At 41.0% G+C, this 23,415-nt stretch overlaps 3 protein-coding genes across 3 annotated transcripts; 1 reads left to right on the forward strand and 2 right to left on the reverse strand.

Moving 5' to 3' along the window:
• Positions 1-646: 646 nt before the first annotated feature.
• Positions 647-11,571, forward strand: atg4b (autophagy related 4B, cysteine peptidase). The gene is made up of 13 exons (XM_079574967.1): positions 647-734; positions 2,357-2,458; positions 2,548-2,619; positions 2,695-2,793; positions 3,967-4,068; positions 4,546-4,618; positions 5,469-5,548; positions 6,236-6,426; positions 8,674-8,752; positions 8,843-8,988; positions 9,068-9,124; positions 9,206-9,299; positions 10,880-11,571. The coding sequence occupies exons 1-13, from the start codon at positions 725-727 to the stop codon at positions 10,951-10,953; spliced, it is 1,179 nt and encodes a 392-aa protein (XP_079431093.1). The 5' UTR covers positions 647-724; the 3' UTR covers positions 10,954-11,571.
• Positions 11,572-11,818: 247 nt separating this feature from the next.
• dtymk (deoxythymidylate kinase (thymidylate kinase)) lies at positions 11,819-15,771 on the reverse strand. Its single transcript, XM_079575000.1, has 5 exons — positions 15,571-15,771; positions 15,215-15,323; positions 13,656-13,746; positions 13,368-13,565; positions 11,819-11,996 (listed from the first exon to the last, which is right to left on the reverse strand). Exons 1-5 carry the CDS (start codon positions 15,698-15,700, stop codon positions 11,886-11,888), a joined length of 639 nt encoding a protein of 212 aa, XP_079431126.1. The 5' UTR covers positions 15,701-15,771; the 3' UTR covers positions 11,819-11,885.
• Positions 15,772-17,290: 1,519 nt separating this feature from the next.
• Positions 17,291-23,193, reverse strand: agxta (alanine--glyoxylate and serine--pyruvate aminotransferase a). The gene is made up of 11 exons (XM_079574968.1): positions 22,838-23,193; positions 21,400-21,592; positions 19,759-19,823; positions 19,582-19,682; positions 19,394-19,464; positions 18,308-18,392; positions 18,128-18,226; positions 17,976-18,045; positions 17,815-17,910; positions 17,511-17,639; positions 17,291-17,430 (listed from the first exon to the last, which is right to left on the reverse strand). The coding sequence occupies exons 1-11, from the start codon at positions 22,994-22,996 to the stop codon at positions 17,323-17,325; spliced, it is 1,176 nt and encodes a 391-aa protein (XP_079431094.1). The 5' UTR covers positions 22,997-23,193; the 3' UTR covers positions 17,291-17,322.
• Between the last annotated feature and the right edge of the window lie 222 nt (positions 23,194-23,415).

A 23,415-nucleotide genomic window follows, 5' to 3' on the forward strand; every position in this document is an offset into this window, starting at 1 on the left:
TTGAAAATGAGTTGTTTCAGAAACACTTTTGGTCTGATGTGATGAATTCGGGAAACAGGCCAAAACATTTGCCGGAACACTCTCATTAAATACCGTTATGTCAGATCAAATCTTTGCAGGATCCTCCTAAATATTTCCCGGATCCTTTACTCTGAAAAACTGGAAATTGAGGGAATGCCCCCCAAACGGGAGATCAAATTAAGTACTGGTGTTTCCATATTCCATGTAATTCGTTTTCTTTGGACTCTCAAGCTTCCAAAATGTTATCAGTAAGATCTGGTAAGTGCCAATTATCAACAGCGGTTGCCAGGTGTGACGTTACAGTTCGCCGATATGGCAGCCTCCAGCAGCAGCCGCTGATCACACGTCTGCAAAATCAATCAATCAATTGTTTTGTGTAGCCCAATAACACAGTAGTTTGCCTCAAAGGGCTGCACACCAACACATGTTCACTTTCTGAGTTGGAATTTCAAAATCTATTTACAGATGTTGGTCTTGGTTTTGTATTTTTCGGATGTCATGATGAGAGTGGAAAGTCCTTTAAAAAAAAAAAATCTTCTGAGAGTGATACGTCATCGTGCAGGAGTCCTCTTTTTTGTCTGGGCTCTGTTTGGCTGTTTTTTGGAGACGTCCCGCCCCCGTCTGAATTCCGCAGCAGGACTGGCTCCCATTGGCCCAGCTGACCCAGAGCAGAGGACAACAACACGGGCTCACCACCGTCGGGATGGATGCAGGTAACCGCAAATTCCCCGTACTTTTCTGCATTATCACCAAAGTATTACATCCGCTAAACACTGAACACCGGCGTGGCACGAGCCTCCGGTTAAAAATAGCTCGTTCTGTTTTGTGAAATAACCCCAACAAACAGCGGGTGTCGTGTCCATCGCTGTTGCTTTGTAGCCTCGGAAACGAACACTAGCTTGCTAAAGTGTTGGCCAGAGCTAACTATGCTAGCCAACGTTAGCCTGCTGTTTGTGCCAAAACTAGGGGGACACACGCCATGACAGCTCGTTTTACAGCTGTGCAACTCCCTGGGCCTTTTTCGGATGCCATTCGTGTTCTTCCCCCGGTGTTGTGACGCTTTCTGGCCCCTACTTTCCACACGGGTCCCCTGTCCTTGGGTGTCTGATGTGCTAACTTAGCGTTACGCCCAAAGGAAACATTTACTGCTGATGCACCACTTTTTCTTACTGCATTCTCTGTTATCTAATGACACCATATTACACCGTACTAACAAAGGTCATTGAGTGGCTTGACGACATCACGCAGCCATGTTATTTTATTTAGTAAAAAGATCAAGTCTTAATGCGAGGCAGCAGTCGGATAGCTTAACTTTTGTCTTCATAACGTTTTGCCCAGTGACTGTGTCAAGTTTGCCTCTGTGTTGCATCAGAAACTATGTTATCCTTTGTTCACGAAATATAATTGAAAGCTATTATGATAGGAGGATGTTTTATTGGACAGATTTGTTTTGGATACCAGATACCTCCAGGAATGGAAAGGAAAACAATCTCCTGCAATAAAAACCTTTGCAAGTGATGGGCTGTCATTTGTAATGCACCACAAGCAACCAAATCAGTGTATTTTTATTCTTTCCCACAGTAATGCTTGTGTGAGACCATAATCCTCCTGGAGTTTGCCATCGTTGTTAAGGTTTAGCTTCTCTATGCTGTTAACTGGACTGGGTTGTTAAAGTTGAGGATGTTTCGCCTGTCTGGTCCGCAAACTAGTTTTTTAAGTGCTTGAGGGAACCTAACCTGTTTCTTTTTTTTTTTTTTTTTTGTTTACTATGCACCGGTTTCAGCTGAGATAAAGTGATTGGGTCACTTGCACCTTATTTGCTTTACCAAGGCTGAAGTTTCTGGATGTGATGAGACGCTACTATCCCACTGTCATGAAATACCAGAATATCATATAGAGTTCGGGAATGTGATGTCATATCGCTAAGCATTATGGGATTAGCAGCAATTATGAACTAATGGAGATTTTAAAAGTTAAAATACTGAAGTTTTTGTTCACATTAAAACACTTGGACACCACAGTGAGTTAGATGTATTTACCAGCAGTAACTCCGCAGCTAAGGGAGTTGTTCCACGGCTATTTTCTCCACTTTTTTTTAGCAAATGTTAGTCAATGGAAATGTATGCTAACAGCTGCAAAGATGGCGGATCTCCATGGTAACAGTGGAATTTCCCGAACTCTATTGTTTCTTTAGAAATCAACATCTGATCTACATAATTTCATTGTTCTATTGTACAATGAAATCAAAGCCAGATGTCAACACTACAAATGATTTACAAAATAAGAGGATTTTAACAATGCAATAACAAATTACAATATCATCTGTTGTTCGCAGCTACTTTGACGTACGACACATTGCGTTTTGGAGAGTTTGAAGAGTTTCCCGAGACCTCAGACCCAGTGTGGGTCTTGGGAACAGAGTACAGTGCCCTCACAGGTACAAACAAACTACATGCAAATCAGAAATCAACGACTTATTATGTATGAGTCGACCACATGCTACAGTATATTGTGCTCTCCATTTAGAAAAGGAAGACATTTTATCTGACGTCGCTTCAAGGCTGTGGTTCACATATAGGAAGAACTTTCCACCGATCGGTATGTCGACTGCTTGTAACATTTATTTGCTTTATGTTACGTCGTATTCCATTCAATTTGTTTTTCCCTTGACAGGCGGGACAGGGCCCACGTCAGACACGGGATGGGGATGTATGTTACGGTGCGGCCAGATGATCCTGGGACAGGCGCTGGTGTGCAGACATCTAGGCAGAGGTAGGAACAATCTTTATTTTCATGTCGGGGTAGAACAATATTCACATCGGGGTGCACGCATTTTTGGGTAGTATTGTAGAAATGCTACCTCTTCTCCCTGACAGTTGTTATTGTCATATTTGTAAAGTGTGGGATCAAATATGTGTGGACTGAAATTGAGCAAAGGATCATTATCTTTGTTATTGGCTGTCAAGCTTTTCACAACAGGAACCACCCCGACAAATATTTTACCTTCCAAATACTGCCTAAATTGGCCATAATTAGCAGGCTTAAAGGGGCTAGATGCAAGTTGGCCATTTTATACTCACTACTGCCACCTCAGGTCATACGTGTTACTGCACCTTCTATATTAAGCTTGTGCATGGCGGCACTTCGGACCCGAATTAACAACTTTTGGAGTGACAGTGCAGGATTTTACAGGCAGTTGTGGTGAACAGGTCTGGGCTCATTCTACACCTTCGGACATTGGTTCTCAACCGGGCCGTGAGACAAATTTGGGGGGTCGCCAGATCATTTAGATTAAAAATATATATTTTATTATTATTTTATTGGAGCATGTGTGTTATTGGAGCATGTTTTACCAAAGTGCTATCATTTGTTCTTAATTTTAATAATTTTGTTTAGCCATTGTTTTTTTCCCCTTTGTTTTTTAAGAATTATACAGGCTATTGTCCCCGTCTCCCACGGTGTGACCCGGGCAGGGGGTCATGAGCCCAGTTAACTGTTATAATGGGGGTCGTGGCTCCAAAAGGTTGAGAACCACTGCCTTAGGACATTGCTGGAACATGTAGGGGGAGGAAAATACATAATTTAAAAATGTTTAGACTCTGTATAATCCCTTTAAATTAAGCGTAAATCATGACTCTACCAGAGAAGCAGCTACCGGTAAGTTATTAATGTCTCTAATTAAAATGTCTCTGTTCTTTGTATCAGGCTGCTCCATTTTTATACAATTGGTTTTGGGATATTATTGAATGTCGTGACACTTGACATTCATGACTGTACGTTGTCACTATATAACCATTGATGTGACATCCCTATTGTAATGGATTGGCACTGACTGGACATAAGCTGGTGTTATCACTGTAATGTGGCTCTGGCTGCAGCTTTTCAGTGCGTTGACATCTCCTTCAGTGAACACAGCAGACGAGATAACCGCCTTTTTGTTCCCAGACTGGAGATGGGCCAAAGGTCATAAACAAAGAGAAGAGTACGTCAGTATTCTCAACGCCTTCATCGACAAGAAGGACAGCTATTATTCCATCCATCAGATTGGTAAGACAGTCACGGGCTTGAGACACATAATTGGAATAAGGAAAATAGTTTAACCAGATTTAAAAATTCAACAAGTTTACAAGAGTGAGACAGACTTATTGATTCAGGGAAATGCTTGGTCATTGTTGATCAATTTCCTTAAAAGCAGTTTCCAGTGAAAAAGAAAAACAAGCAATAGATATAGAGATAAATGCAAATAATGCTATTAAGCAAAACATGATTACATTGTACAGAACATAGACTACTCAAGCAAAGACTATTAACGCATCTGAGTGCCTCTGATAATCTATTTCTGCCCAGAGGACGTCCATAGCCTTTGATATGGAAGGGCAGATGGATCATGTTTTTGTGTATAGTGCACGCTGTAATGTCCTGGATGAGCACATGGCTTTCAACACGTTTGATCCAGGGATGTTGAGAGTAGCCTGTGAAAAAAATATTGATAAACGCGAATGTAATAACGTGTTTTGCTCACAGCTCAAATGGGAGTCGGAGAGGGAAAACCTATTGGCCAGTGGTACGGACCAAACACAGTCGCCCAAGTCCTAAAGTAAGTGCTGTGTGTGTCTTTGAAAGTCTTTTTCTGCGCTCATTATGTTCCATCTTTACCTTAGCTTTTACCAACAGATCCTATGTTAATCGTTAGTGCCACACATGAAGATAAATGTCTCTTAGTTCTATACATTTCTTAGTAAATGCACTTTTCATCTATTACAATGTGATAAATAATTCAACACATTGCATCATGATATAGGTACATTGTATTTATTGATTATGCTGTATCATCCATCTCGGTGTATGGTTTATACCCCTCCTGTCTATCCAGTTGCACATAGACCATTTCACAAAAACAAAACAATCTCAAAATGGGAAGGTCCTGAGCACTTCTATATGTTGAGTATCGCTGTCAAGTCCACACTGTAGGATTTTAAGTATATTTCGTAGCGTCTGTACTGTAGTTGTCAGTCCAAGTCCAAATCCAAAACATGCTTAAGTTACAATGTCTTTAAACCATAACATGTGCTCATCGGAAAAGCTGTAAAACTATTGACATTTTTTCTATAATTAGGGGTTCGGATAACTGAGCACTGCCATACTTTACTACACATAAAGGACTACTACTAAACCCCCATAAACCCTCATTTCCTTTGAAGGCAAGTATTTTAAAGCTGTGTTGGCAAAGCAAGATGTCTGCCTCTTGTTACTCAGCAGTCACCGGTGCCAACGACTGCTTATATTTGATTGCACCATCTTTTCCACACTTTATCTGAGTGAAACACCACATTGCCGCATAAAGCTTGCTCAAACAGATGATAATAATCTGCCCTCTCGTGTTAGATAAATAAAAAACAATAAAATGCCCTTGAGAATGACCCGGTTCTTCTCTGATTTCCCTGCAGGAAGCTGACAGTGTTCGATACATGGAGCCGGCTGGTCGTACACGTGGCAATGGACAACACGGTGGTCATAGAGGAGATCAGTGAGTTCACGCGCCGTCGCTGTGATTTCTATTTCCACCATCTTTCTCGCAGATGTGCTTTGGAGTCTTGTCGAGTCAGTACATTATTTTGCAAAGTGGCGGTGGTCACTGCATTGGCAAAGTTCCTGCCTCTCACTCTGGCCGTCTTAAAGGGAAACACAAACCGGCCGAATGATTTATTTGGCCACAACTTCGAGCCTCACGATCCTTTTTTTTTTTTTTTTTTCTTCATTGCGCTCTGGCTCATCTGATACTGCAGCTTTACTTTGTCTATTAATAGTCCCACTTCGAAACTTGTTTATTTGCAACACAGCTATTTTCATAATGAGAAGGATCAATAAAAGGTTCATTTTACTATTAATGTACAGTATTAATTGTGATAATGTTGAGTTTTATGGATAAGAGCGATCATGCTGTACAGAAACAGGCTAACAAATATTGACATGGTTTGTAACTTGTTTTTTATAATTAATAGATTTGGATTTTTAGTTCTCAAAGGTAAAAAATACTTCCATCTTAACATTAACTATTGAAAGAGTGTTATATATAATGGGCAAACCTGGATAGTAATCAATTGCATTTTCTCAAATATTTACTTGCCTAACCTTTTGTTGAAATTGTACTTCTAAGAGTACTTTTATCACTGCACAATGCACATATGTAAAGAGTGTCTTGTTTTCACTGCAGAGAGGCTGTGCATGCCGTGGCTGGACGGGGCGTGTGGTGGGACGGAGGGGGCAGGGGTGCTGAATGGCTGCCTGGAGGGCGCCTGTGCTCTGGCCGAGGAGGAGACGGCTCTGTGGAGACCCCTGGTTCTGCTCATTCCACTCAGGCTGGGACTGAGTGACATCAACGACGCCTACATCGAGCCCCTCAAGGTGACACAGATGTTTATATGTCATCATACTTTACCCATATCTATTTCGCAATTTTAAAGCAGTACTAAGTAACTCTTCCCCCTAGAGGCCATAAGCGCAACTGCAGGTGTAGTAGAAAGTTACGATTTTTTAACTTATTAATTGTCTTGGAGAGTAAATACTACGCCGACAGGAAAGGCGAAGGGAGAGAGGGTTACAATGCATCCAATTATACAATGGAAATATTTTTTTTCACTCAAACTTTGCTGTAAATACTGTTTAAAGTGACGTTAGCCCGCAGTTAGCTTTGCCCGTTAGCATGTTAGCTTCTTCTTCGTGATTTCATTAGTGTGTATTGCTTTCTCCGGACTGGTGGCCGTCAAGTTGCAAACATGGTTTTCTGGTCAGAGACACCAGGGGGAGATGAAAGACCCTCCAATCATCCCATAAACACTTGTATTACCCACACAGGGACTACAGAAAGGATTTATTAAGGTAAACACGTTACTTAGTACTGCTTTAAAGTTGCAAATGGTAATAACAAACACTGCCGTTACTTGGAAAATAAGATAAAAGTCTATTTCAATAATCTCATCTTTCAGTCTTCTCTCATGTAAAAATGCATCTGAAGCTTAGAATTTAGAATGTGCACTACCAAGTGAATCCTTATATCATTATTATGCTTTTGCAGGTAATAATCTCAAACACATCTTCATCCCTATCTTAAAATGTGTTGGTTAGAAAATGCCATATTGATATAAAACAGCTGAAACAAAATAACCTGTAGTTTTCTCACCAAATCTTGATAAGCCACTCCCACCACCTCTTGCTCCCCTTCGGCGTACAGCGGTTTCAAAAAGAGTAAAAAAAAGTCAGTGTAGCTTGTGTGGCTGTGAAGCGAAGGTGAGTGTTGTCACTTCACGAGAGGATTAAAGGAATAGGCAACCGTTTTTACATACTGAGATATGTTCTTGCCTGAGTTTAGACAAGTTGATGCATTTAAATACAGTTATGTGAACCTTTACACTATCCAAGTCTAATTACACAAAATTAAACATGTCAATTTTCTAAGCGGATAAAAAGGGGTACTAATATTGTAAGGCATAATAACATAGGAGCACTTCAACGTCTTTGCAGTAATATCTCACTTTACTGCGTGGATTACTACTACTATTACTTACTCGGCTTTGAAAATCAACATGTTTAATTTTGTGTAATTAGACTTGGATAGTGTAAAGGTTCACATAACTGTATTTAAATAGGGAAAACGTGAAGCAGCTCGGTAGCTTCTAACTTCCCCTCAGTTTGAGGCTATACCTGTGCAGGGACCGGCTAAATGCTAACAACATTTGCGTTACTGAGCGCACGCACAAAGACCAGACAGTTACGTATCAACTCGTCTAAGCTCAGGTAAGAACATATCTCAGTATGGAAAAATGGTGGCCTTTTCCTTTTAAGCTCTAGGAAAGTATTTCCTTGATCTGTAGGACCTCAGTTGGAACTTTTTGGGAGCTGCTGGTGCTGAGAATAGCCATTGAAGAAGATCCAAAGATTACTTTAAGTTGCGTTTGCAGCTCAAAACACAGCTTCAGGTAGTGTAACATGGTAAAGCATTTTAATCTGTTGTTTTTCTTGCACAACCAACCATTTAAACAATCATCTTCCAGTCACTGCACATTCTTCTGGTGTCTTAAACCAACAGTGTTGCCAACGCCCTTTTCCCATCTCTAATCAATTCTCATTAATAAATCCTACTGTATTTGTAGACTTAATTGTCCTTCGAGGCAAATTTCCACTGCCTCTGGGAACCTGGGCGCCCACCGTGCTGTGCCCAGAGGCTCATCGTCACATTCCTCTCTGGAGGTTTTTGCCATGTTTTGGGTTTATTTACAACACATAAGTAAGAGGAGCTGGAACACATAGATTCTTAAAGGGACTTTTCTTGGTTGCTTGGCACAACACGCCTCAACCAACAATAAAAACAACAAACTACCACCAAAATGGCCATAAATACTCAAACCCAGACCAGAAGAAAGCCATAAAACAAATAGCGGTAATAACTTTAGGTGCTACGGTTAGCAACAGCTGTGATGGGGCATTGAAGACATAAAATAAGTAATTGCAACACAGGAGAAGTAGGTGGACAGCTTTTATTACTGTGGCAAAAAATAAATAAAAGTTTTAAACATGGGTCAGAACTTTGGTTGTGTGGGACGTAAGAATGAAAAGGGCTATTTAATCTCACTCTGGCTTTTATTCTCTTCTCAGCAATGCTTCATGCTGCCCCAGTCCTTGGGTGTAATCGGGGGCAAACCAAACAGTGCACATTACTTCATCGGTTTTGTCGGTGAGCATTAAGTCAGCTTTTTTCAAACACCGTTCACTTTTACTCACTATGTTTTACGTTTCGCTCACACTTATGTATGTTTTCGTCCAGGAGAGGAGTTGATTTACTTGGACCCCCACACCACACAGCCCGCAGTGGAGCCCAGCGAAGACAGCCATGTCCCAGACGATACGTACCACTGTCAGCACCCGCCCTGCCGCATGCACATCTGTGAGCTGGACCCATCCATCGCAGCGGTACAGTTTAACTTGACACATTTGAAAAACTTCAAACTATACCATTGTTGTACACTGGACTGTTATCTGTGGATTTCAGGGATTCTTCTTCAAGACAGAGGACGAGTTTGACGACTGGTGTATGCGAATCAGGAGGGTACGTTTTCTGTCATAACAGTTTCCCTTTAATCTGACTTTGTTACATTTTAAACCGTAAATAAAATATATTTCTCTTCAGCTCTCCTGCAACAGAGGTGGCTTGCCCATGTTTGAGCTTGTGGACAGTCAGCCCTCCCATATGGTCAGCGTGGACGCCCTAAACCTCACTCCTGGTAAGAAAACTCAACCACAAGTAGGTCTGGGACAACGCTTCACAAATAATATACCAAAAATCTGATATAGAGGTTTCAATGTATTTTGCATTTCTTTAAAGCTATATGTGTTGGCTATTTGTTTGAAAACAGAAAAATACTTTCAATTGGGCTTTTCTATGGATCTTACAAGACAAGATTGATTTAGATTGGTTTGCTTTTTTTTGTTAAAGAACAGACAAGACACGCCATGCTCATTTCAATCCTTTGCCCCAGTCACAAACACGCCCATTTCCTCACCCCAGGGGGAACCTATTTTACATGTTTTCGTGGTAGGGAAACTGAAGAAAACCTACTGAGAACATGCAAACTCCACACATGGTTTCAGTCTGGCTAAACGCTAGTGATGGGCTAAGTGAGCCGAGGCACAGATACACGTGTCATGCACTGAAAGCAACACCACGACCGAGTTGTGTCAGGAGCGTATTGTTTTAAGAAAAGTCACGTGACCAACACTTTCACTGTGTCATTTTGTATCATGCAGTGTCATGTGCCACGAGCAGCAGCGAGCAGCAGGGGGCGCTAGTTGAACGAGAGCAACACCTGGCTCATTTTGTCATGTGGAATTTATGCACCGGGCGCTGATCAGGGGCCGCCCAAAACTTTGGCCACTAGGCAAAGCTGCCCTGATGACAAAATGGTTCAATAGAAAACATGTAAAGCACAGGAGCCAACTAATTTCTTCTCTTTCACGTCCTACTGAAGTGCTCTGCAAAAACATAGATATAGGCTAGTCCGCAAGTACGTCGTCATGCAGCTCACATAGCGGAGGAGAGCATCCGGTTAATAATCAGAGGGTCGTGAGCTCAAGTCAGATGATGGGCTACGATTGTTTAGTCGTTTGACTTGATATTCGCTGGTAAACAAAAACAAAAATAAGTTTGGTGCCCTGTTATTGTCACAAGCACTATCCTTTATTAAATCTTGGTCAGTGACTTCATTTTTAGATGGTTGTTTCACTGATAATTAATAATTAATTAATAACTAATTATGATTAATTTGTTTCTGTTCTCATTATCCAGAGCAGTTTTCCTCTTTCTAAATTCTCCCTCTCAGTTCAATCCTGCTTCATATTTTTGAACGAGAATAAATGAGCTGAGTGCGCTTATTTCAGACTCACTGCAGCAATGCTTTTATGCCACCAGATGGCGCTTATAAGGCCAACCAACATAGTGTGACTCTATTTTGAAAGTGTGTGACACACACTATGAGGTATCATTAACCCATCACTAGACAAGACACGCCGTGCTAATTTCAATCTTTTGCCCCAGTCACAAACACACTCATTTCCTGGCCCCAGGGGGAACCTATTTTACATGTTTTCGTGGAAGGGGAACCCAAGAAAACCTACTGAGAACATGCAAACTCCACACATGGTTTCAGTCCGGCTAAACGCAGCCCTTGGCATTGCTTATGCCCTCTTGTTTATACCGACAATAAAAAATAAAAGTGTCGATATTAGCTTTTTGTTTTGAAACATTTTTTATAGAAGCATACATTAAGAAATTCATGAATACATTGCCATTTTCTTTCCCCTTCAGATTTCTCAGACTCGGACAGACTGGAGCGGTTCTTTGACTCAGAAGATGAAGAGTTTGAGATCCTTTCCCTGTGATGACACATTCATCTGAACTTTTTGAACTGTAGACAAAAGACTCCATCTCTGCTCCTGAATCAGAAGGGAACACACGTAAATCGAGGGGCGAACATTAGCGGAGCCCTCTCGAGCCCGTCCTGCTCTGATGATGAGGTCAAACGTGCGAAAGCGGCGATCTCCCCAAAAAGCTTCTGAACCTATCCAACATGGCTGCTCCGTGGACGCAGCAGTAGCAGGGGCTCAGGATCCAGTCTGTGCACATCTCCACACCGCGTTTCCGTTTCCAGTCTTAACGAGTCTTTTAATTGTTTATTCTCAAGTGATCTGGTGCCTTTCCCTGACTCCACAAAGTAAATTGCCATAACAGTTTTATGTTGTGTGAAAAAGACAATGGAAATCATGTAAAACCTATGACGACCCTCCATGGCTTACGCAGTGGTCGCTCACTAATCAAAGCCAAGCCTGTAACAAAACCAAATTTAGCCCGGTCTGCTGAAGAGTTGTAATAATTATTCAACACTAAACCATATACATGTTTTTATTTATTACTCATACCATTTAGACTATGGTAATATGTAATACCAACGGTTTAAATAAGAAAATAAAAGTACTCCTGCTATTTGATCAAATGGCCTTGATTTTCAACACTTTTTTTGTAGCTGATGTTCACCGACCTCGGTACAGGAAAAGCTAAAAAATATTGACATTCCCTCATTGTATCTGGTCTTATTATTATGTAGAACTGATATTAGCAAGGTTACACATCACTTATATAGTATATTTGGCATTTTGATTACACCGGTAATACAGTACTTTTGAGGCCTCTGCAGCACATGTCCCCGCCATACATCAATACAAGAACAATTCATTTAGAGCTCTGTATGAAGCAATTTAGCAGGAAGGATGCTGCAATGATCAGTAATTTCAATTATGTTAAAGTTCATCCGCGTTCATTTCCAGAGTTCTCCGACAGGCATGTCCTGCGCTTTGTGGATCGTGTTCAAACTGTGGTTTTGAATGTCTGTGTGGACATCCTCAACACTCCGAGCGGCATCAATGACCTGCAAAAAGAAAAAAGTGTATTTAAAACAAGAAAGTTAGTGGCAACAGGATTATGGTGGTTGAAAGTTATGCACAGAATAAATTGCTAGGTGAAAATACAGACGGCATTGCGTCATAGAAGGGGGCGTGGCCTCGCCAAGGGGAAAACGGAATCTTTAGGGAAACACAATTTTTCACTCTTTTTAGCCATTTTCCCGCGAAAGATACTTATTTATCACATGCAAATAAAGTCAAGTCTAAATCAGGTCAATATGGATATTTTTTCATAGCAGATTGTTTAGTAGAAACAAAAAAAAAAAATAAAAAAAAAAAAACGGCAGCCATAGCTAGTGTTAGCATTAGCACGAGGCTAACATGTAGCATCATGTTAGCATTCTTTGTTATTTATGGGCTGTTGAACCACTTTGCTCCTTCCCATGTCTTTGTATCTTTATTGAGTAGAAAACTATATTCATAATTCAGCATTTGTTAAAGAAGTTTTTGAATAATTAGAGAAAGTTTAGATTTTTCCTCATTGTTTTCCCCCTTAACTGTTTTCAAACATGACCATATATGGGCGATACCAGAGACGCCGTCTGTATTAAAAGTGCATGCTGCTGCTGCTGTTATAATCTGATCTCTGCTGTTACGATCTCCACTTCGTGATTCTGTTCAGCTTCATGCTCAAACACTGACTCACTCTTTCTATTGGTTAATTTCAACATGCCCGAGTGAGTAACGTGTGGATATAACCAATCACAGTGACGTGTGAACTTTCAGCAGCAGCAGAAAGCTTTTGTTCTTTAAAGAGGGGGTATTATGCTTTTTTCAATCACATAGCACCAGTCTATAGCACACTACAATGATGACCAAACCTTCTGTTTGTCTGTAAATGCAGTAAATTAGAATAACTGCCTTGTATAAAATTGCTCTCTCAAAATGGCTGTAGTGAATGTCTTGAAATAGGCCTCTGTCTCTTTAAGAACCTCTGACCTTTTCCGACACGCCCCCTCCACACGCTTTCTGTGGCATCAGTGGGGAGGGGGCTCTGCTGAGAAGTTGGTTACTCGGCTGGTGACGAAAGCTCGGAGGCGTCTCCAGGAGGTGGGGGCGTTCCTAGGAGGACTCAGGCAAACCTATCCCTAAAATGGCCGCCATCAGAGTTTTTACAGATTACTCAAAAATAAGTGAATGTGCCAAGGCAACACTTCAGGCATGTTTTTAATGAGGGAATGACATAATAACATGATGTAAAGCTTGAAAAAGTCGATTTTGCATAATACCCCCCTTTAAGTAATTGTACCTGTAACCAGACACAAGACCCACCAGACTTTCTTGTCAATCAAAGAGTTGCTCATTTTAAAAGATCACACAGAGATGGGTTGTTATACCTTCCAGTTGACAGACGTATCCTTCATCAGGTCTTCAAACCTCTGCTGGACTCGCGTTTGGAAAGAGCTGTTTTCGTATCTCTCCTCTCCAAACTGCCCCCTCTGCGCGGCCTCAGACGGGTTCAGCTGCAGGAACATGACCAGGTCCGGCTTTGGCAGACCCACGTCCGGGCTCTTACACCAGTCCAGACAGAAGCCCTGAGCGAGCAGACCAGACAGGATGATGCAGTGCGTAATAGAAATGCTGATAATGGCCTTGAAGATTGTGAAAGAGTGCTGCTGACTTACAGGTTTGGCACTGGTGAATGCTACTCCGGAGAAGGCGTAACGGTCTACAACAAGAGTGGTGCCCTGCTCGAGCTTTTTCTTCATTAAAGGCCTGTAGCAAGAGAATCACCTCTTAATCATCATGCTTTTCGAATGGGAGAGAATCAGAATACTTTATATTAATCCAATCAGTTGCTGCTGCTCCAATAAATATAAAAAACATTAAAACATAGTACAAAACAAGCATCAATAACAAAAGCCATAATAAAGTGCTACTGGGACCGTAAAATTAAAATGGATAATTCTGAGTTGACATACAGAGGAAATGCTTTAAACCTTCTACCTTGATAATTTTGGTTTGTCATTCAAATAACTGTTATTGCTTTTGTTTGTTTTTTACATATTAAGTAAAACTAATTATGGAACTATTTGTTCTATACATACTATGTGTGCAAATTATCTAGCCCACATATTAAGATGCAAGTTGGTCATTTTATGCTCACTACTGCCACCTCAGGTCTTACATGTAACTGCAGCTTCTATATTAAGCTCGTGCATGGCGGCACTTAGGACCTGAAGTAACAACTTTTTGAGTGACAGCGCAGGATTTTATAGACAGCTGTGATGAACAGGTCTGGGCTCATTCTACACATTAGGACATGGCTGGAACATATAGGAGGAGGAAAATACATCATTTTCACATTTTTAAACTCTGTATAGTCCCTTTAAGTTCTTACACTGGTTAAAATAAGGTTTTCTGAATTTGATTTCAGTGGCAGTAAGCAGACTAACTGAAACCATGTTTACCACAGACCAAACAATCTTCCACGAGTTGGATGAAGGTCTTAAAGCAGGGGTGTCCAAAGTGCGGCCCGCGGGCCAAATGTGGCCCTCAGACCAATTTTTGGTGGCCCTCGGGCTGCTTGCTGAATCGGTTCACATCATCAGACATGGTCCTTTTTATTTAATATGTAATAATTCTACACAACTCTAACCTAACAACTAGCATTTTATTGTGAGACAGAGCTGGCATTAAGGTTTTAAGCATAAATAAAGGCATGAGGCACAATTTAAACCTCTGCTACTCGAAGGTTTCGTGGAACTAACCACCGACCCAAGGCCCTTTACCCCGTGTACGCTCCAATATGTGGCCCCCCATGAAAAAAGTTTGGACACCCCTGTCTTAAAGGAACAGGCCACCGTTTTTACATACTGAGATATGTTCTTGCCTGAGCTTAGACGAATTGATGCATAACTGGTATGTGTCTGGTTGTTTTGCGTGACTGAGGGCACGCACAAAGACCAAAGATGTTGTTAGCATTTGGCCTCTCCCAGTATATTCCTATAGCTCCAAACGGGGTGAAGTTAGAAGCGACCACGCTCTTCCACGGGCACAAAGACCAGACAGGTGTGTATCAACTTGTCTCAGCTCAGGTAAGAACATATCACAGTGTGGAAAAACGGTGGCCTGTTCCTTTAAATATGCAATTCTATCCTGCACACCCTCAGTGTTTCTGAGAGCTGAACGTAACAAGTGAATTTCTCCATTGTGAGATCAAGGTTATCATATCTTATCTTACACTAGTTCCCATCTGTTGGCAGAGAACAGCAGGTGTACGGTGTGGTCCTCCAAATCACTCTTCTTCTCCAAATACGAGCTGATCAACTGTCCAATGGTTGTTGTTCTGTCTGTGAACAAACACAAAGCCTAAATAGGTAAGTTATGTGTCTGCAACAACCTTGTTTACAGGGGGGAGTTTTTAGAGGGAATCTGATTGGCTACAAAGACTCGAGCGGATATAGTTTATTAATTCAATTTCACTCACGCCATGTGTGATATGGGGAATGGCCATAAAGTTGTATGCCTACGTTGGGCACCCTAAGACCAACAGCTTTGTAGCATAAGGTCTTAAGTAGAAAGAGAAATGCGTTTTACCGGGAAACCTCATCATCTCCGCTGGTCTCCCGCTCAGCTCCAGCGCCTGCACGAGCTTCTTACACTGCGTGGTCTTCCCGGCCTTGTCCACTCCTTCCAGGACAATAAGCGCTCCTCTTTTGCACGCCATTATAAAGTCAAAGAAATAAAGCGACGTGGTCTATGTGGACGCAGATCGCGCGCCTTATCGACATTTGTAAATACGGAAGTATGAAGAGCAAACAATTACTTCCGGTGACAGCTGCAAATACCTCTTTGTGGCGCCCTCTGCTGCCACGGAGGAACGCAGAAGACATTTTGAAGATTTTTCTGAGCTAAAGAAGCTAAATTGTACAATATTATTTACACTTTATAGCCTGAACTTGCAAGTAAATCCAGAAACGACCGAATACACCCAAGTAGGTCCAAACCAGCACTTAAACAGCCCTTGGACACCCATTCAAGGTGGTAGGCAACAATGTTTTAAGCAAATTTGCACTTTAATCGAATTAACCAACCACTCTTGGCATGCCTTTCAGTTGGGCTTGTACAGAGGGGTTCTCAAAGTGGGGTGTGTGCGCCTAGAGCAGGGGTGTCCAAGCTTTTTTCATGAGGGCCGCATATTTACGTTCATACGGCATTGAGGGCCACAAATCAATGGTCAATGCATCCAAGCGTTTTGAGGAATTGTTTTAACAGTGTCTAACACCTTTATTTAAAGGGACTGAGAATGAGAATGGGAATGAGAGGTGAAATGTCCTTCACCACAACTTTCTCTAAAATCCTGCATTGCCACTCGTGCAGTTACACGTATAACCTGAGGTGGCAGTAGTGAGTATAAAATGGTCAACTTGCATCTAGCCCCTTTAAAGGGGCATCGGACATTTCTGGAACATGTAGGGGGAGGAAAATGCATAAGTTTAACATTTTTAAACTCTGTATAGTAATGTGTGCTAGTTCCACAAGATAAGATAAGATAATACTTGATTATCTCACAATGGAGAAATTCACTTGCTACAATCGGCGTTAAAGAAGGTCACTCAGAGTTGTGCATAAACAGACAGGAAAATGTGCAACCAGTAAAATAGAATAAAAACGAGGTATCCAATGTACAACAAGCAGCAGAAATACAACAATAGGTGAGCAGCAACAATAAAAATAGGATAAAAACTAGAACAGGTCATATAAGTCAAATGTCGGGGTGTAAAGTTACAGTCCGAGTGCAGGATGCCAATAAGTGGTGCTGGTACAGGGAATAAAGTGCAGCTGATACAGAGATTATTGCACATGTTACTTTACAGTCTTATTGTACAGTCTGACAGCAGTGGGGATGAAGGCTTTGCGGTAGCACGTCCTGCACTGAGGGTGTCTCAGTCTGCCACTGAGAGAGCTGCTCAGCTCTTCTACAGCTCTGTGGGTACGGGACTCAAGCAGCTTGAGGGCCACAAAAAACTGGTCTGAGGGGCCGCACTTTGGGCATCACTGGCCTAGAGGCTTTGTAGAGGGGTAAATGGAAGTTAATTGAGGCATTTATTTGAATTGAATGTTATACCTTGAATTCATGTTGGTTATTGGGAGAACTTGGCCCATATGCGCAATAAGGTTTGGACTAATTTACCTTATAAACGATAAAGCAGAAATTAAGTACCAAAACTAGTGATCTGTCATGAAACATCAAATAGTACCTAAATGAAAATAAGTACAAAAAGTCACAAATTCAATACATCAAACTCATGTTATGTTGTTTATTACATAAGAAAGGTTACAAAATCTTTACACTTTGCTCTTGTGGCAATGTTTCAGCGCGTCTTTGAGGGCTGTCAAAACCATGTCCACATTGGCCCTGGTGCTGTTACATCCCATCAGTCCCACACGCAGCACCTGAGGATTCAACACAACGCATTTTGTTGAGGATTTGGTAAGTTATGAGAAATTGTAGTAACTATGATTTTTCATTTTACCAGGCCGACAGAAGGACCAAGGCCTCCTGAAATCTCTAGATTGTGGGTTTTCATAATGTACGTAGTGATCTCTTTCCAGTCGTATCCATGCGGAGCAACAATGGTTGTAACTGTTGGTAATCTGGCTTTCTATAACAGACATGTAAAACGTATTCAGTGCTGGTCCATCATTTATTTCACAAAATAGTCCAGGTACGTTTTTTAGTGGAGTCTATTGTCAAAAGTCAAGCTTGGTTTTTAAGCCAAGAAACCCAGACACGGAGAACATGCAAGATCCATACAGAAAGACATATTATACAAATACCTTTTCCTTGACAAACAACTTTAGGCCCATGGTCTCTAGCTCAGCATGGAAATACTCTGCCACAGATTCATGCCTTTTCCACGAATTCTCCAGACCCTGAGAATGGCGGATAGATCATTTAAAACACTAAATTCACCTAAAATCATAATATAAACTCTCACCTCTTCAGCGAGCATAGCTAAGCCCTCCCTCAGTGAGTAAAAAGCAGTGACTGGCCCAGTGTGATGATATCTGTAGGGGAAAATATATTTTTTTGTTTATTTACCTGTGGTCATAATGTTTTGCCTGATCGACTTAAGAAAATGTGTCTCACACTCTGGCCGGCTTGTCGTCACATCCCCAGTAGTTTGCCAACCAGCTCAGATCCAAGAAGAAAGACACTGGTTTGGTTTTACGGTTGAATATTTTCTTACTGTGGACAAATTGAGCATGACTGTCACTTTCCGTGGGATAATAATTGTACAGTATGTGCCATGTTTCTATGGTTACCTACCATGCTCTTTCACTGAAGGAGATGGGAGCTGAGCCCGGAGGAACATTAAGGACTTTCTGAGAGCCAGTGTACAGAATGTCTATCTCTGCAAATGAGGAATATAGGTTTATTGTCTTAGCACTGAATGACACAATATTCTCTTTTATTGGTACACAACTCACAGAATAAATGATTAATCAATACAGTGGTTATTAACCTCTTAACCCCCACCTGAACCGAGCACATTTTCTCCAGTTTTGCTTCACCCAAACCTAAAAGCTTCTTGAAAAAAGAGTCAAAATAGCAGCAAAGACAGTGAGTGCAGTAAAAAGTGACAAAAACTCAACAAAAAAGTGGCTTAACTGACAAAAAAGCAACAAAAAAAGCAACAAAAAGTGAAAAAGTGGCAAAAATTAGATGAAAAAGAAGAATGTGAAAAAAGTGACGACAACGCAGATCAGTTTTGTAGGTCTTACCTTTCAAATGAGGGTTTTAGCTCTTGTCGAGAAGGTTTTAGATTTGGATAAAGCCAAACTGGAGAAAATGTGCTCGGTTCAGGGGGGGATTAAAGGAATAGGCCACTGTTATTACAAACTGAGCTTAGACGAGTTGATGCGTACCTGTCTGGTCTTTATGCGTGCGCTCAGTCACACACAACAACCAAAGATGTTGTTAGCATTTGGCCTCTCCCAACGTATTCCTATAGCTCCAAACGGGCTGAAGAAGCGACCAAGCTCTTCCACGGACACAAAGACCAGACAGGTACGTATCAACTCGTCTAAGCTCAGGTAAAAACAGTAGGTAAAAATGGTGGCCTGTTCCTTTAAGAGGTTAATGTTTACACCAAGTCCCACTAAAGAAAACATTGAGCTCTCTGAGTACTACCAGATCTAAACTAGGTCTAAAATAGGACGATAGTGGAAGTTATTCTGAACAAAAATTATCATAAAAGGAGAGAAAAGACACTGTAAGAAGTGTCTCTAAATTAATCTAAGTTTGAGAAAGTTGAGAGAGTTTGATAAACGCTGAATCAGTATTACAAAATTGACAATGCGTGATAAAAATGTAAGACTTTATTGGCAAATTCAAATATGTTTTTCTCACTACCTTGCTTGTCCATGTGCAAAGGCACCCCTCCCATCGCAGCCACTGAATCCACAAGTAGCAGGCAGCCATACCTAAAGACAAGATCCGATTAAGAGATCAGATCAAATATTGGCACAAAACTATTAAAACAAAAACACTGACAGCGATTTACTGTGATTTACCACAACTGCACAACTACTGCATCTTACTTGTGACAGAGGGGTCCGAGGCCGTCTAAAGGATGCAGGACTCCCGTCGACGACTCTCCGTGTGTGACAAACAGAAGCACGGGTCTGTATTTGGACAACGCCTGAAACACATGACAGTCCACTCATTCAGTCATGACCATTTATATCTTATAATGTTATTTTCCTTCAATACTGTACCTGCTCAATTTCATCAAGACTGAAGAATCCACCAGGGGGCGCTACAATTGTGTTTACTGTTGCACCTGGAGGATGGAGAAAAGACTAAGGTTAAGGGGCAACATAACAATCTGAGCATTTGAATAATGAAATTGTATATATAAGGATTAGGAAGCAAAAAATGAGCTTGATGAAACCATGACTAAATGTTTTTTTTTAATTGCCACTATTTTTTGTTAACACAGTGAGCCTCAATCCTCTTACTTCCTACCTTCACAAGTTTCTTGTTATGGTTTCAGCAAGCTAATTTTTTCTACTTGTGTGAAGGCCTGATCCCTGAGAGCAGTGGTCTCAACTGGTTTGCCGTCAGTACCATTGACAGTCTATTCTTCGGTCAGGACCCATAATCACCCTGGGATGATGCCGTGACCCAAGTATGACTAAGACTTGTAACATCTTTTCCACAAAAATTCTAATTGAATAAGCATCAAAAAAGCCCAAAATCCTAAATTTGTGATTTAAAGAAAACCCGATAACAGTCATTTTAACAGAAGTGGTGATGCTACACTTTTTCTTTGCATAAATATTGAAAGAAAGGTTTTCTAGTTTTCTGGAGAGGCTTGCAACCCCACGTCCCCAATCCCCTCCGCGCTTTTGGGTCCCAACCCTCCAGTTGAGGACCTCTGCTTGAGAGCGCCTACTCTATATATTTACCATGCATTTAAAAAAAAAAATATTTGACCTTTATTTAACCAGGAAAGTCCCACTGAGATTAAGAATAACAGACTGAAGCACTGTGTCACCTTGTATTTAATGATATAAAGCCATATGTGGCATCCAAACCCAATATAATAAATGCATCTATCCAGCCATTTTATTCCACTTTTCCATTGCCGGGTTGTGGGAGCAGCTGCCCAAATAATAATGCTTTGTTTTGTTTTTTCACATTGCATTTCAAATCACATTGCACCAGCCCCAATGGCTCCTCCTGAGGCGGTGGGTCCACGGAAGGACGGCCTCATGATTCTAACCGGGCCTGTTGGTCTCTCATTAGGGGCTTCTGAACCCTACCAGGGGCACGAAGCCCCCGACAACAGAGCTCCCAGGATCATTCAGGTGCTCAAACCCCTCCAGCACGTTAAGGTGGTGGTTCCAGGAGGGGCAATATAATAAATGCAAACGTACATTTTATTACAGCTGTTTATTGGTTAAAAAAAAAAAAACTGTGAGGGTTTGCCTCAGCTCAGACCTGACTTCACCACTAACATCATCAGCTCGTCCCCATGGAGATGTTGAAGCTTTGCTTTGAGTACATTTAGCCAGACATTAGTATAAATTAGTTCAATTTAAAAAAGCAAAACCAGCTTTATGTGATCATTATGAGGACAACTGTGATTGCTGGCATGTTTGTTGTTTATGTTTTGCATTTTACAACAGTTTGCTCTTGTAAATTAGTGACATAAAAAGCTGGAATATTCCGCAGTGTTGGCTTTAGTTAGGTCTTTGTATTGGGTAGGCCTATAGAATCATACAAATTAAATATCTTTATGTAGGCTTATATAGTCGTATACACTACTCCTTTATATTACTAAAGATGAAAACACATGGATGATTAAGTTGTTATTATAGAAATACTTTCAGTTTCTTTTATTTTCTGTTTACCTATCCTCTCGAAGATGTCCGCTGCCCTCTCTCCCCAGATCCCGTTCAACGTGCTCAGGACACTGTCTCCGGGCTCCACGGCGTTAAAAATGGCGCACTCCATCGCTGTGTGGCCCGTCCCGCTCACCGCAAACGTCACTTTATTTTGCGTCTGGAACATGTACTGGATCCCACTTTTGATGTCGCTCATAATCTGTGAGTAAATATGAAACGGCCAAAGTCACATCTGTCATTAATTATATCAGATTTTTAGGTAATTTTTTTCATTCTTTTTGGAGACTTGATTTTGTTTATATTACACAATTAAATGCCTTTCGTTAAACAACATACATTATTTATATAAAAAGGCTATTTTTTTGTGATGCCAAAATTGGTTACTGTGATAGGCTATATGCAAATTCATATTTAGTTTGCAACAATGTGGGCGAATCAGTGACTTGAATTTGTTTTCTTAAAACGCCGCTATTGTATGGAAAAATAAAATCAAGCATAATAACTGAATTTGGAATCATTAGTATTTTTGGCCATCAAAAATGTTAACCTTAACTAGAAATAATAAATTTAACATTAGGAACTGTCATGTCTCCCATATCACTGTGCTCCTAATGCCGACAGCTACTGTATAATAGGCACAATTATTTTTACGTTTCTTACTGTACTATTTGACTTGACACTACAAATCCTCAGCAATCATTCTGAAAACTTCAGTCTAATGGTTCCCAAAGTGGGGTCGGGGTCTTCGGGGGGCCTCAGAGGCACCACAAGAGGGCCCCAAACTTGTTAAACAAGTACATTGGAAAAAGTGGATTTTGAAAGGAAACATTATACAACTTTAATCCAGTATTTAGCCACAGTTATTGCTAAATGTTGCTTTTATGTAATTTTAGCTTCACAATTATAAAACTTTTCTTTGAATAGAGTAAATATATTATTATTGGGGGGGCCCCGAGAGATTTTCAGATCAATGAGGTGGCTGCGATGTCCCGGAAAAGCTGCAGTTTAGTCTGTTGTTTTGCCAGTTTCATGTTTCCCCTTAAAGTAAACTCAGGCTGCACAATTAACCATGATTGAATTGAAATCTCAGTTGTAATGGCCAAAATGAGCCATTTGCTAAGGCTACAACTGTTATAGGTAATGTCCTCTGAAAACCTCAAAGTAATCTGCCTCCATTTCTATTTTTCATGTTTAAACCAGGAAACCCTGTAGGTTTAACAAAAACTGTCCATAGTGCATGTGATCATTCAGTTAATAATTCACTCTCTTCTCTCACAGTGTTAATGCTCCTGAACCTTTGTGCACTAAGAACTGAATACTGAGTTAAAACCACATGTTGCAAATCTAATCCCAATTTTGCAAAGACTAACAGGGAAGAAAATGAAATAATGCAACATGGTATTTTTCAAAAACCTTTAAAAGCCTTGGTTGCCTTTTCACACACCTCAAATGTTTCCGGATGCATGTGTCCGATCACAGGTTTGGCTCCTGCCTGGAGGATCCTGTCTGGGGTGTTGGAGGGTCCCGGTCCGAACATGTGCCGGTGGGGGACGTGCAGTGGCCTCTTCAGACATTGTGGTGGAGGAACGGTCAGAGACGCCATGGTTTCTGCCGTCCAAATCCACACTAAATTGTTGAATCTGCTCCCTCCACACTCCCCTTTGATGCAATCACATCATTGGCCTGTCAGCGTCGCATTTTAGGACCACTTTGGACGTCAGTTTGGTGGCTCGATGTTTTCACAAAGATAAGGCGATCAGGCAGCGTGTCCTCAAATGTTAATCATTGACTTGGGACGTAGGTATGGTGTCCTAGTTAGCACACAGGTGATCAAAATAGAACAAGCCAGTCTACTTTGATATAGCCTTTAGACCGGTCTGTGAATGGTCCACAAATGAAAACGTCATGGTATAGAAAAAATATTCTGTGTGATAATGTGGTACTAGTCTCACAATGGTTGTTGCAATAACTAGTCAGCTCTGTAGCACATTTACTTCTATAATTACCACGAAGAAAATCAAC

This window comes from Gobius niger, assembly GCF_951799975.1.
Source record: "Gobius niger genome assembly, chromosome: 17".
Lineage (NCBI taxonomy): Eukaryota > Metazoa > Chordata > Actinopteri > Gobiiformes > Gobiidae > Gobius > Gobius niger.

Excerpts from the sequence above, each read along its gene's own strand:
- atg4b (XM_079574967.1), top strand. Across the intron at positions 2,620-2,694 it reads GAAGAACTTTCCACCGATCG|GCGGGACAGGGCCCACGTCA; the intron begins GTATGTCGACTG and ends TTCCCTTGACAG. Across the intron at positions 9,300-10,879 it reads CGCCCTAAACCTCACTCCTG|ATTTCTCAGACTCGGACAGA; the intron begins GTAAGAAAACTC and ends TTTCCCCTTCAG.
- dtymk (XM_079575000.1), bottom strand. The coding sequence starts at position 15,700 with ATGGCGTGCAAAAGAGGAGCGCTTATTGTCCTGGAAGGAGTGGACAAG. Across the intron at positions 13,747-15,214 it reads GCCAACAGATGGGAACTAGT|GCCTTTAATGAAGAAAAAGC; the intron begins GTAAGATAAGAT and ends CTCTTGCTACAG. Across the intron at positions 13,566-13,655 it reads CATTCACCAGTGCCAAACCT|GGCTTCTGTCTGGACTGGTG; the intron begins GTAAGTCAGCAG and ends CTGCTCGCTCAG.
- agxta (XM_079574968.1), bottom strand. The coding sequence starts at position 22,996 with ATGGCGTCTCTGACCGTTCCTCCACCACAATGTCTGAAGAGGCCACTG. Across the intron at positions 21,593-22,837 it reads TGCATCCGGAAACATTTGAG|ATTATGAGCGACATCAAAAG; the intron begins GTGTGTGAAAAG and ends ATTTACTCACAG. Across the intron at positions 18,046-18,127 it reads GACGACAAGCCGGCCAGAGT|ATATCATCACACTGGGCCAG; the intron begins GTGAGACACATT and ends TTTCCCCTACAG.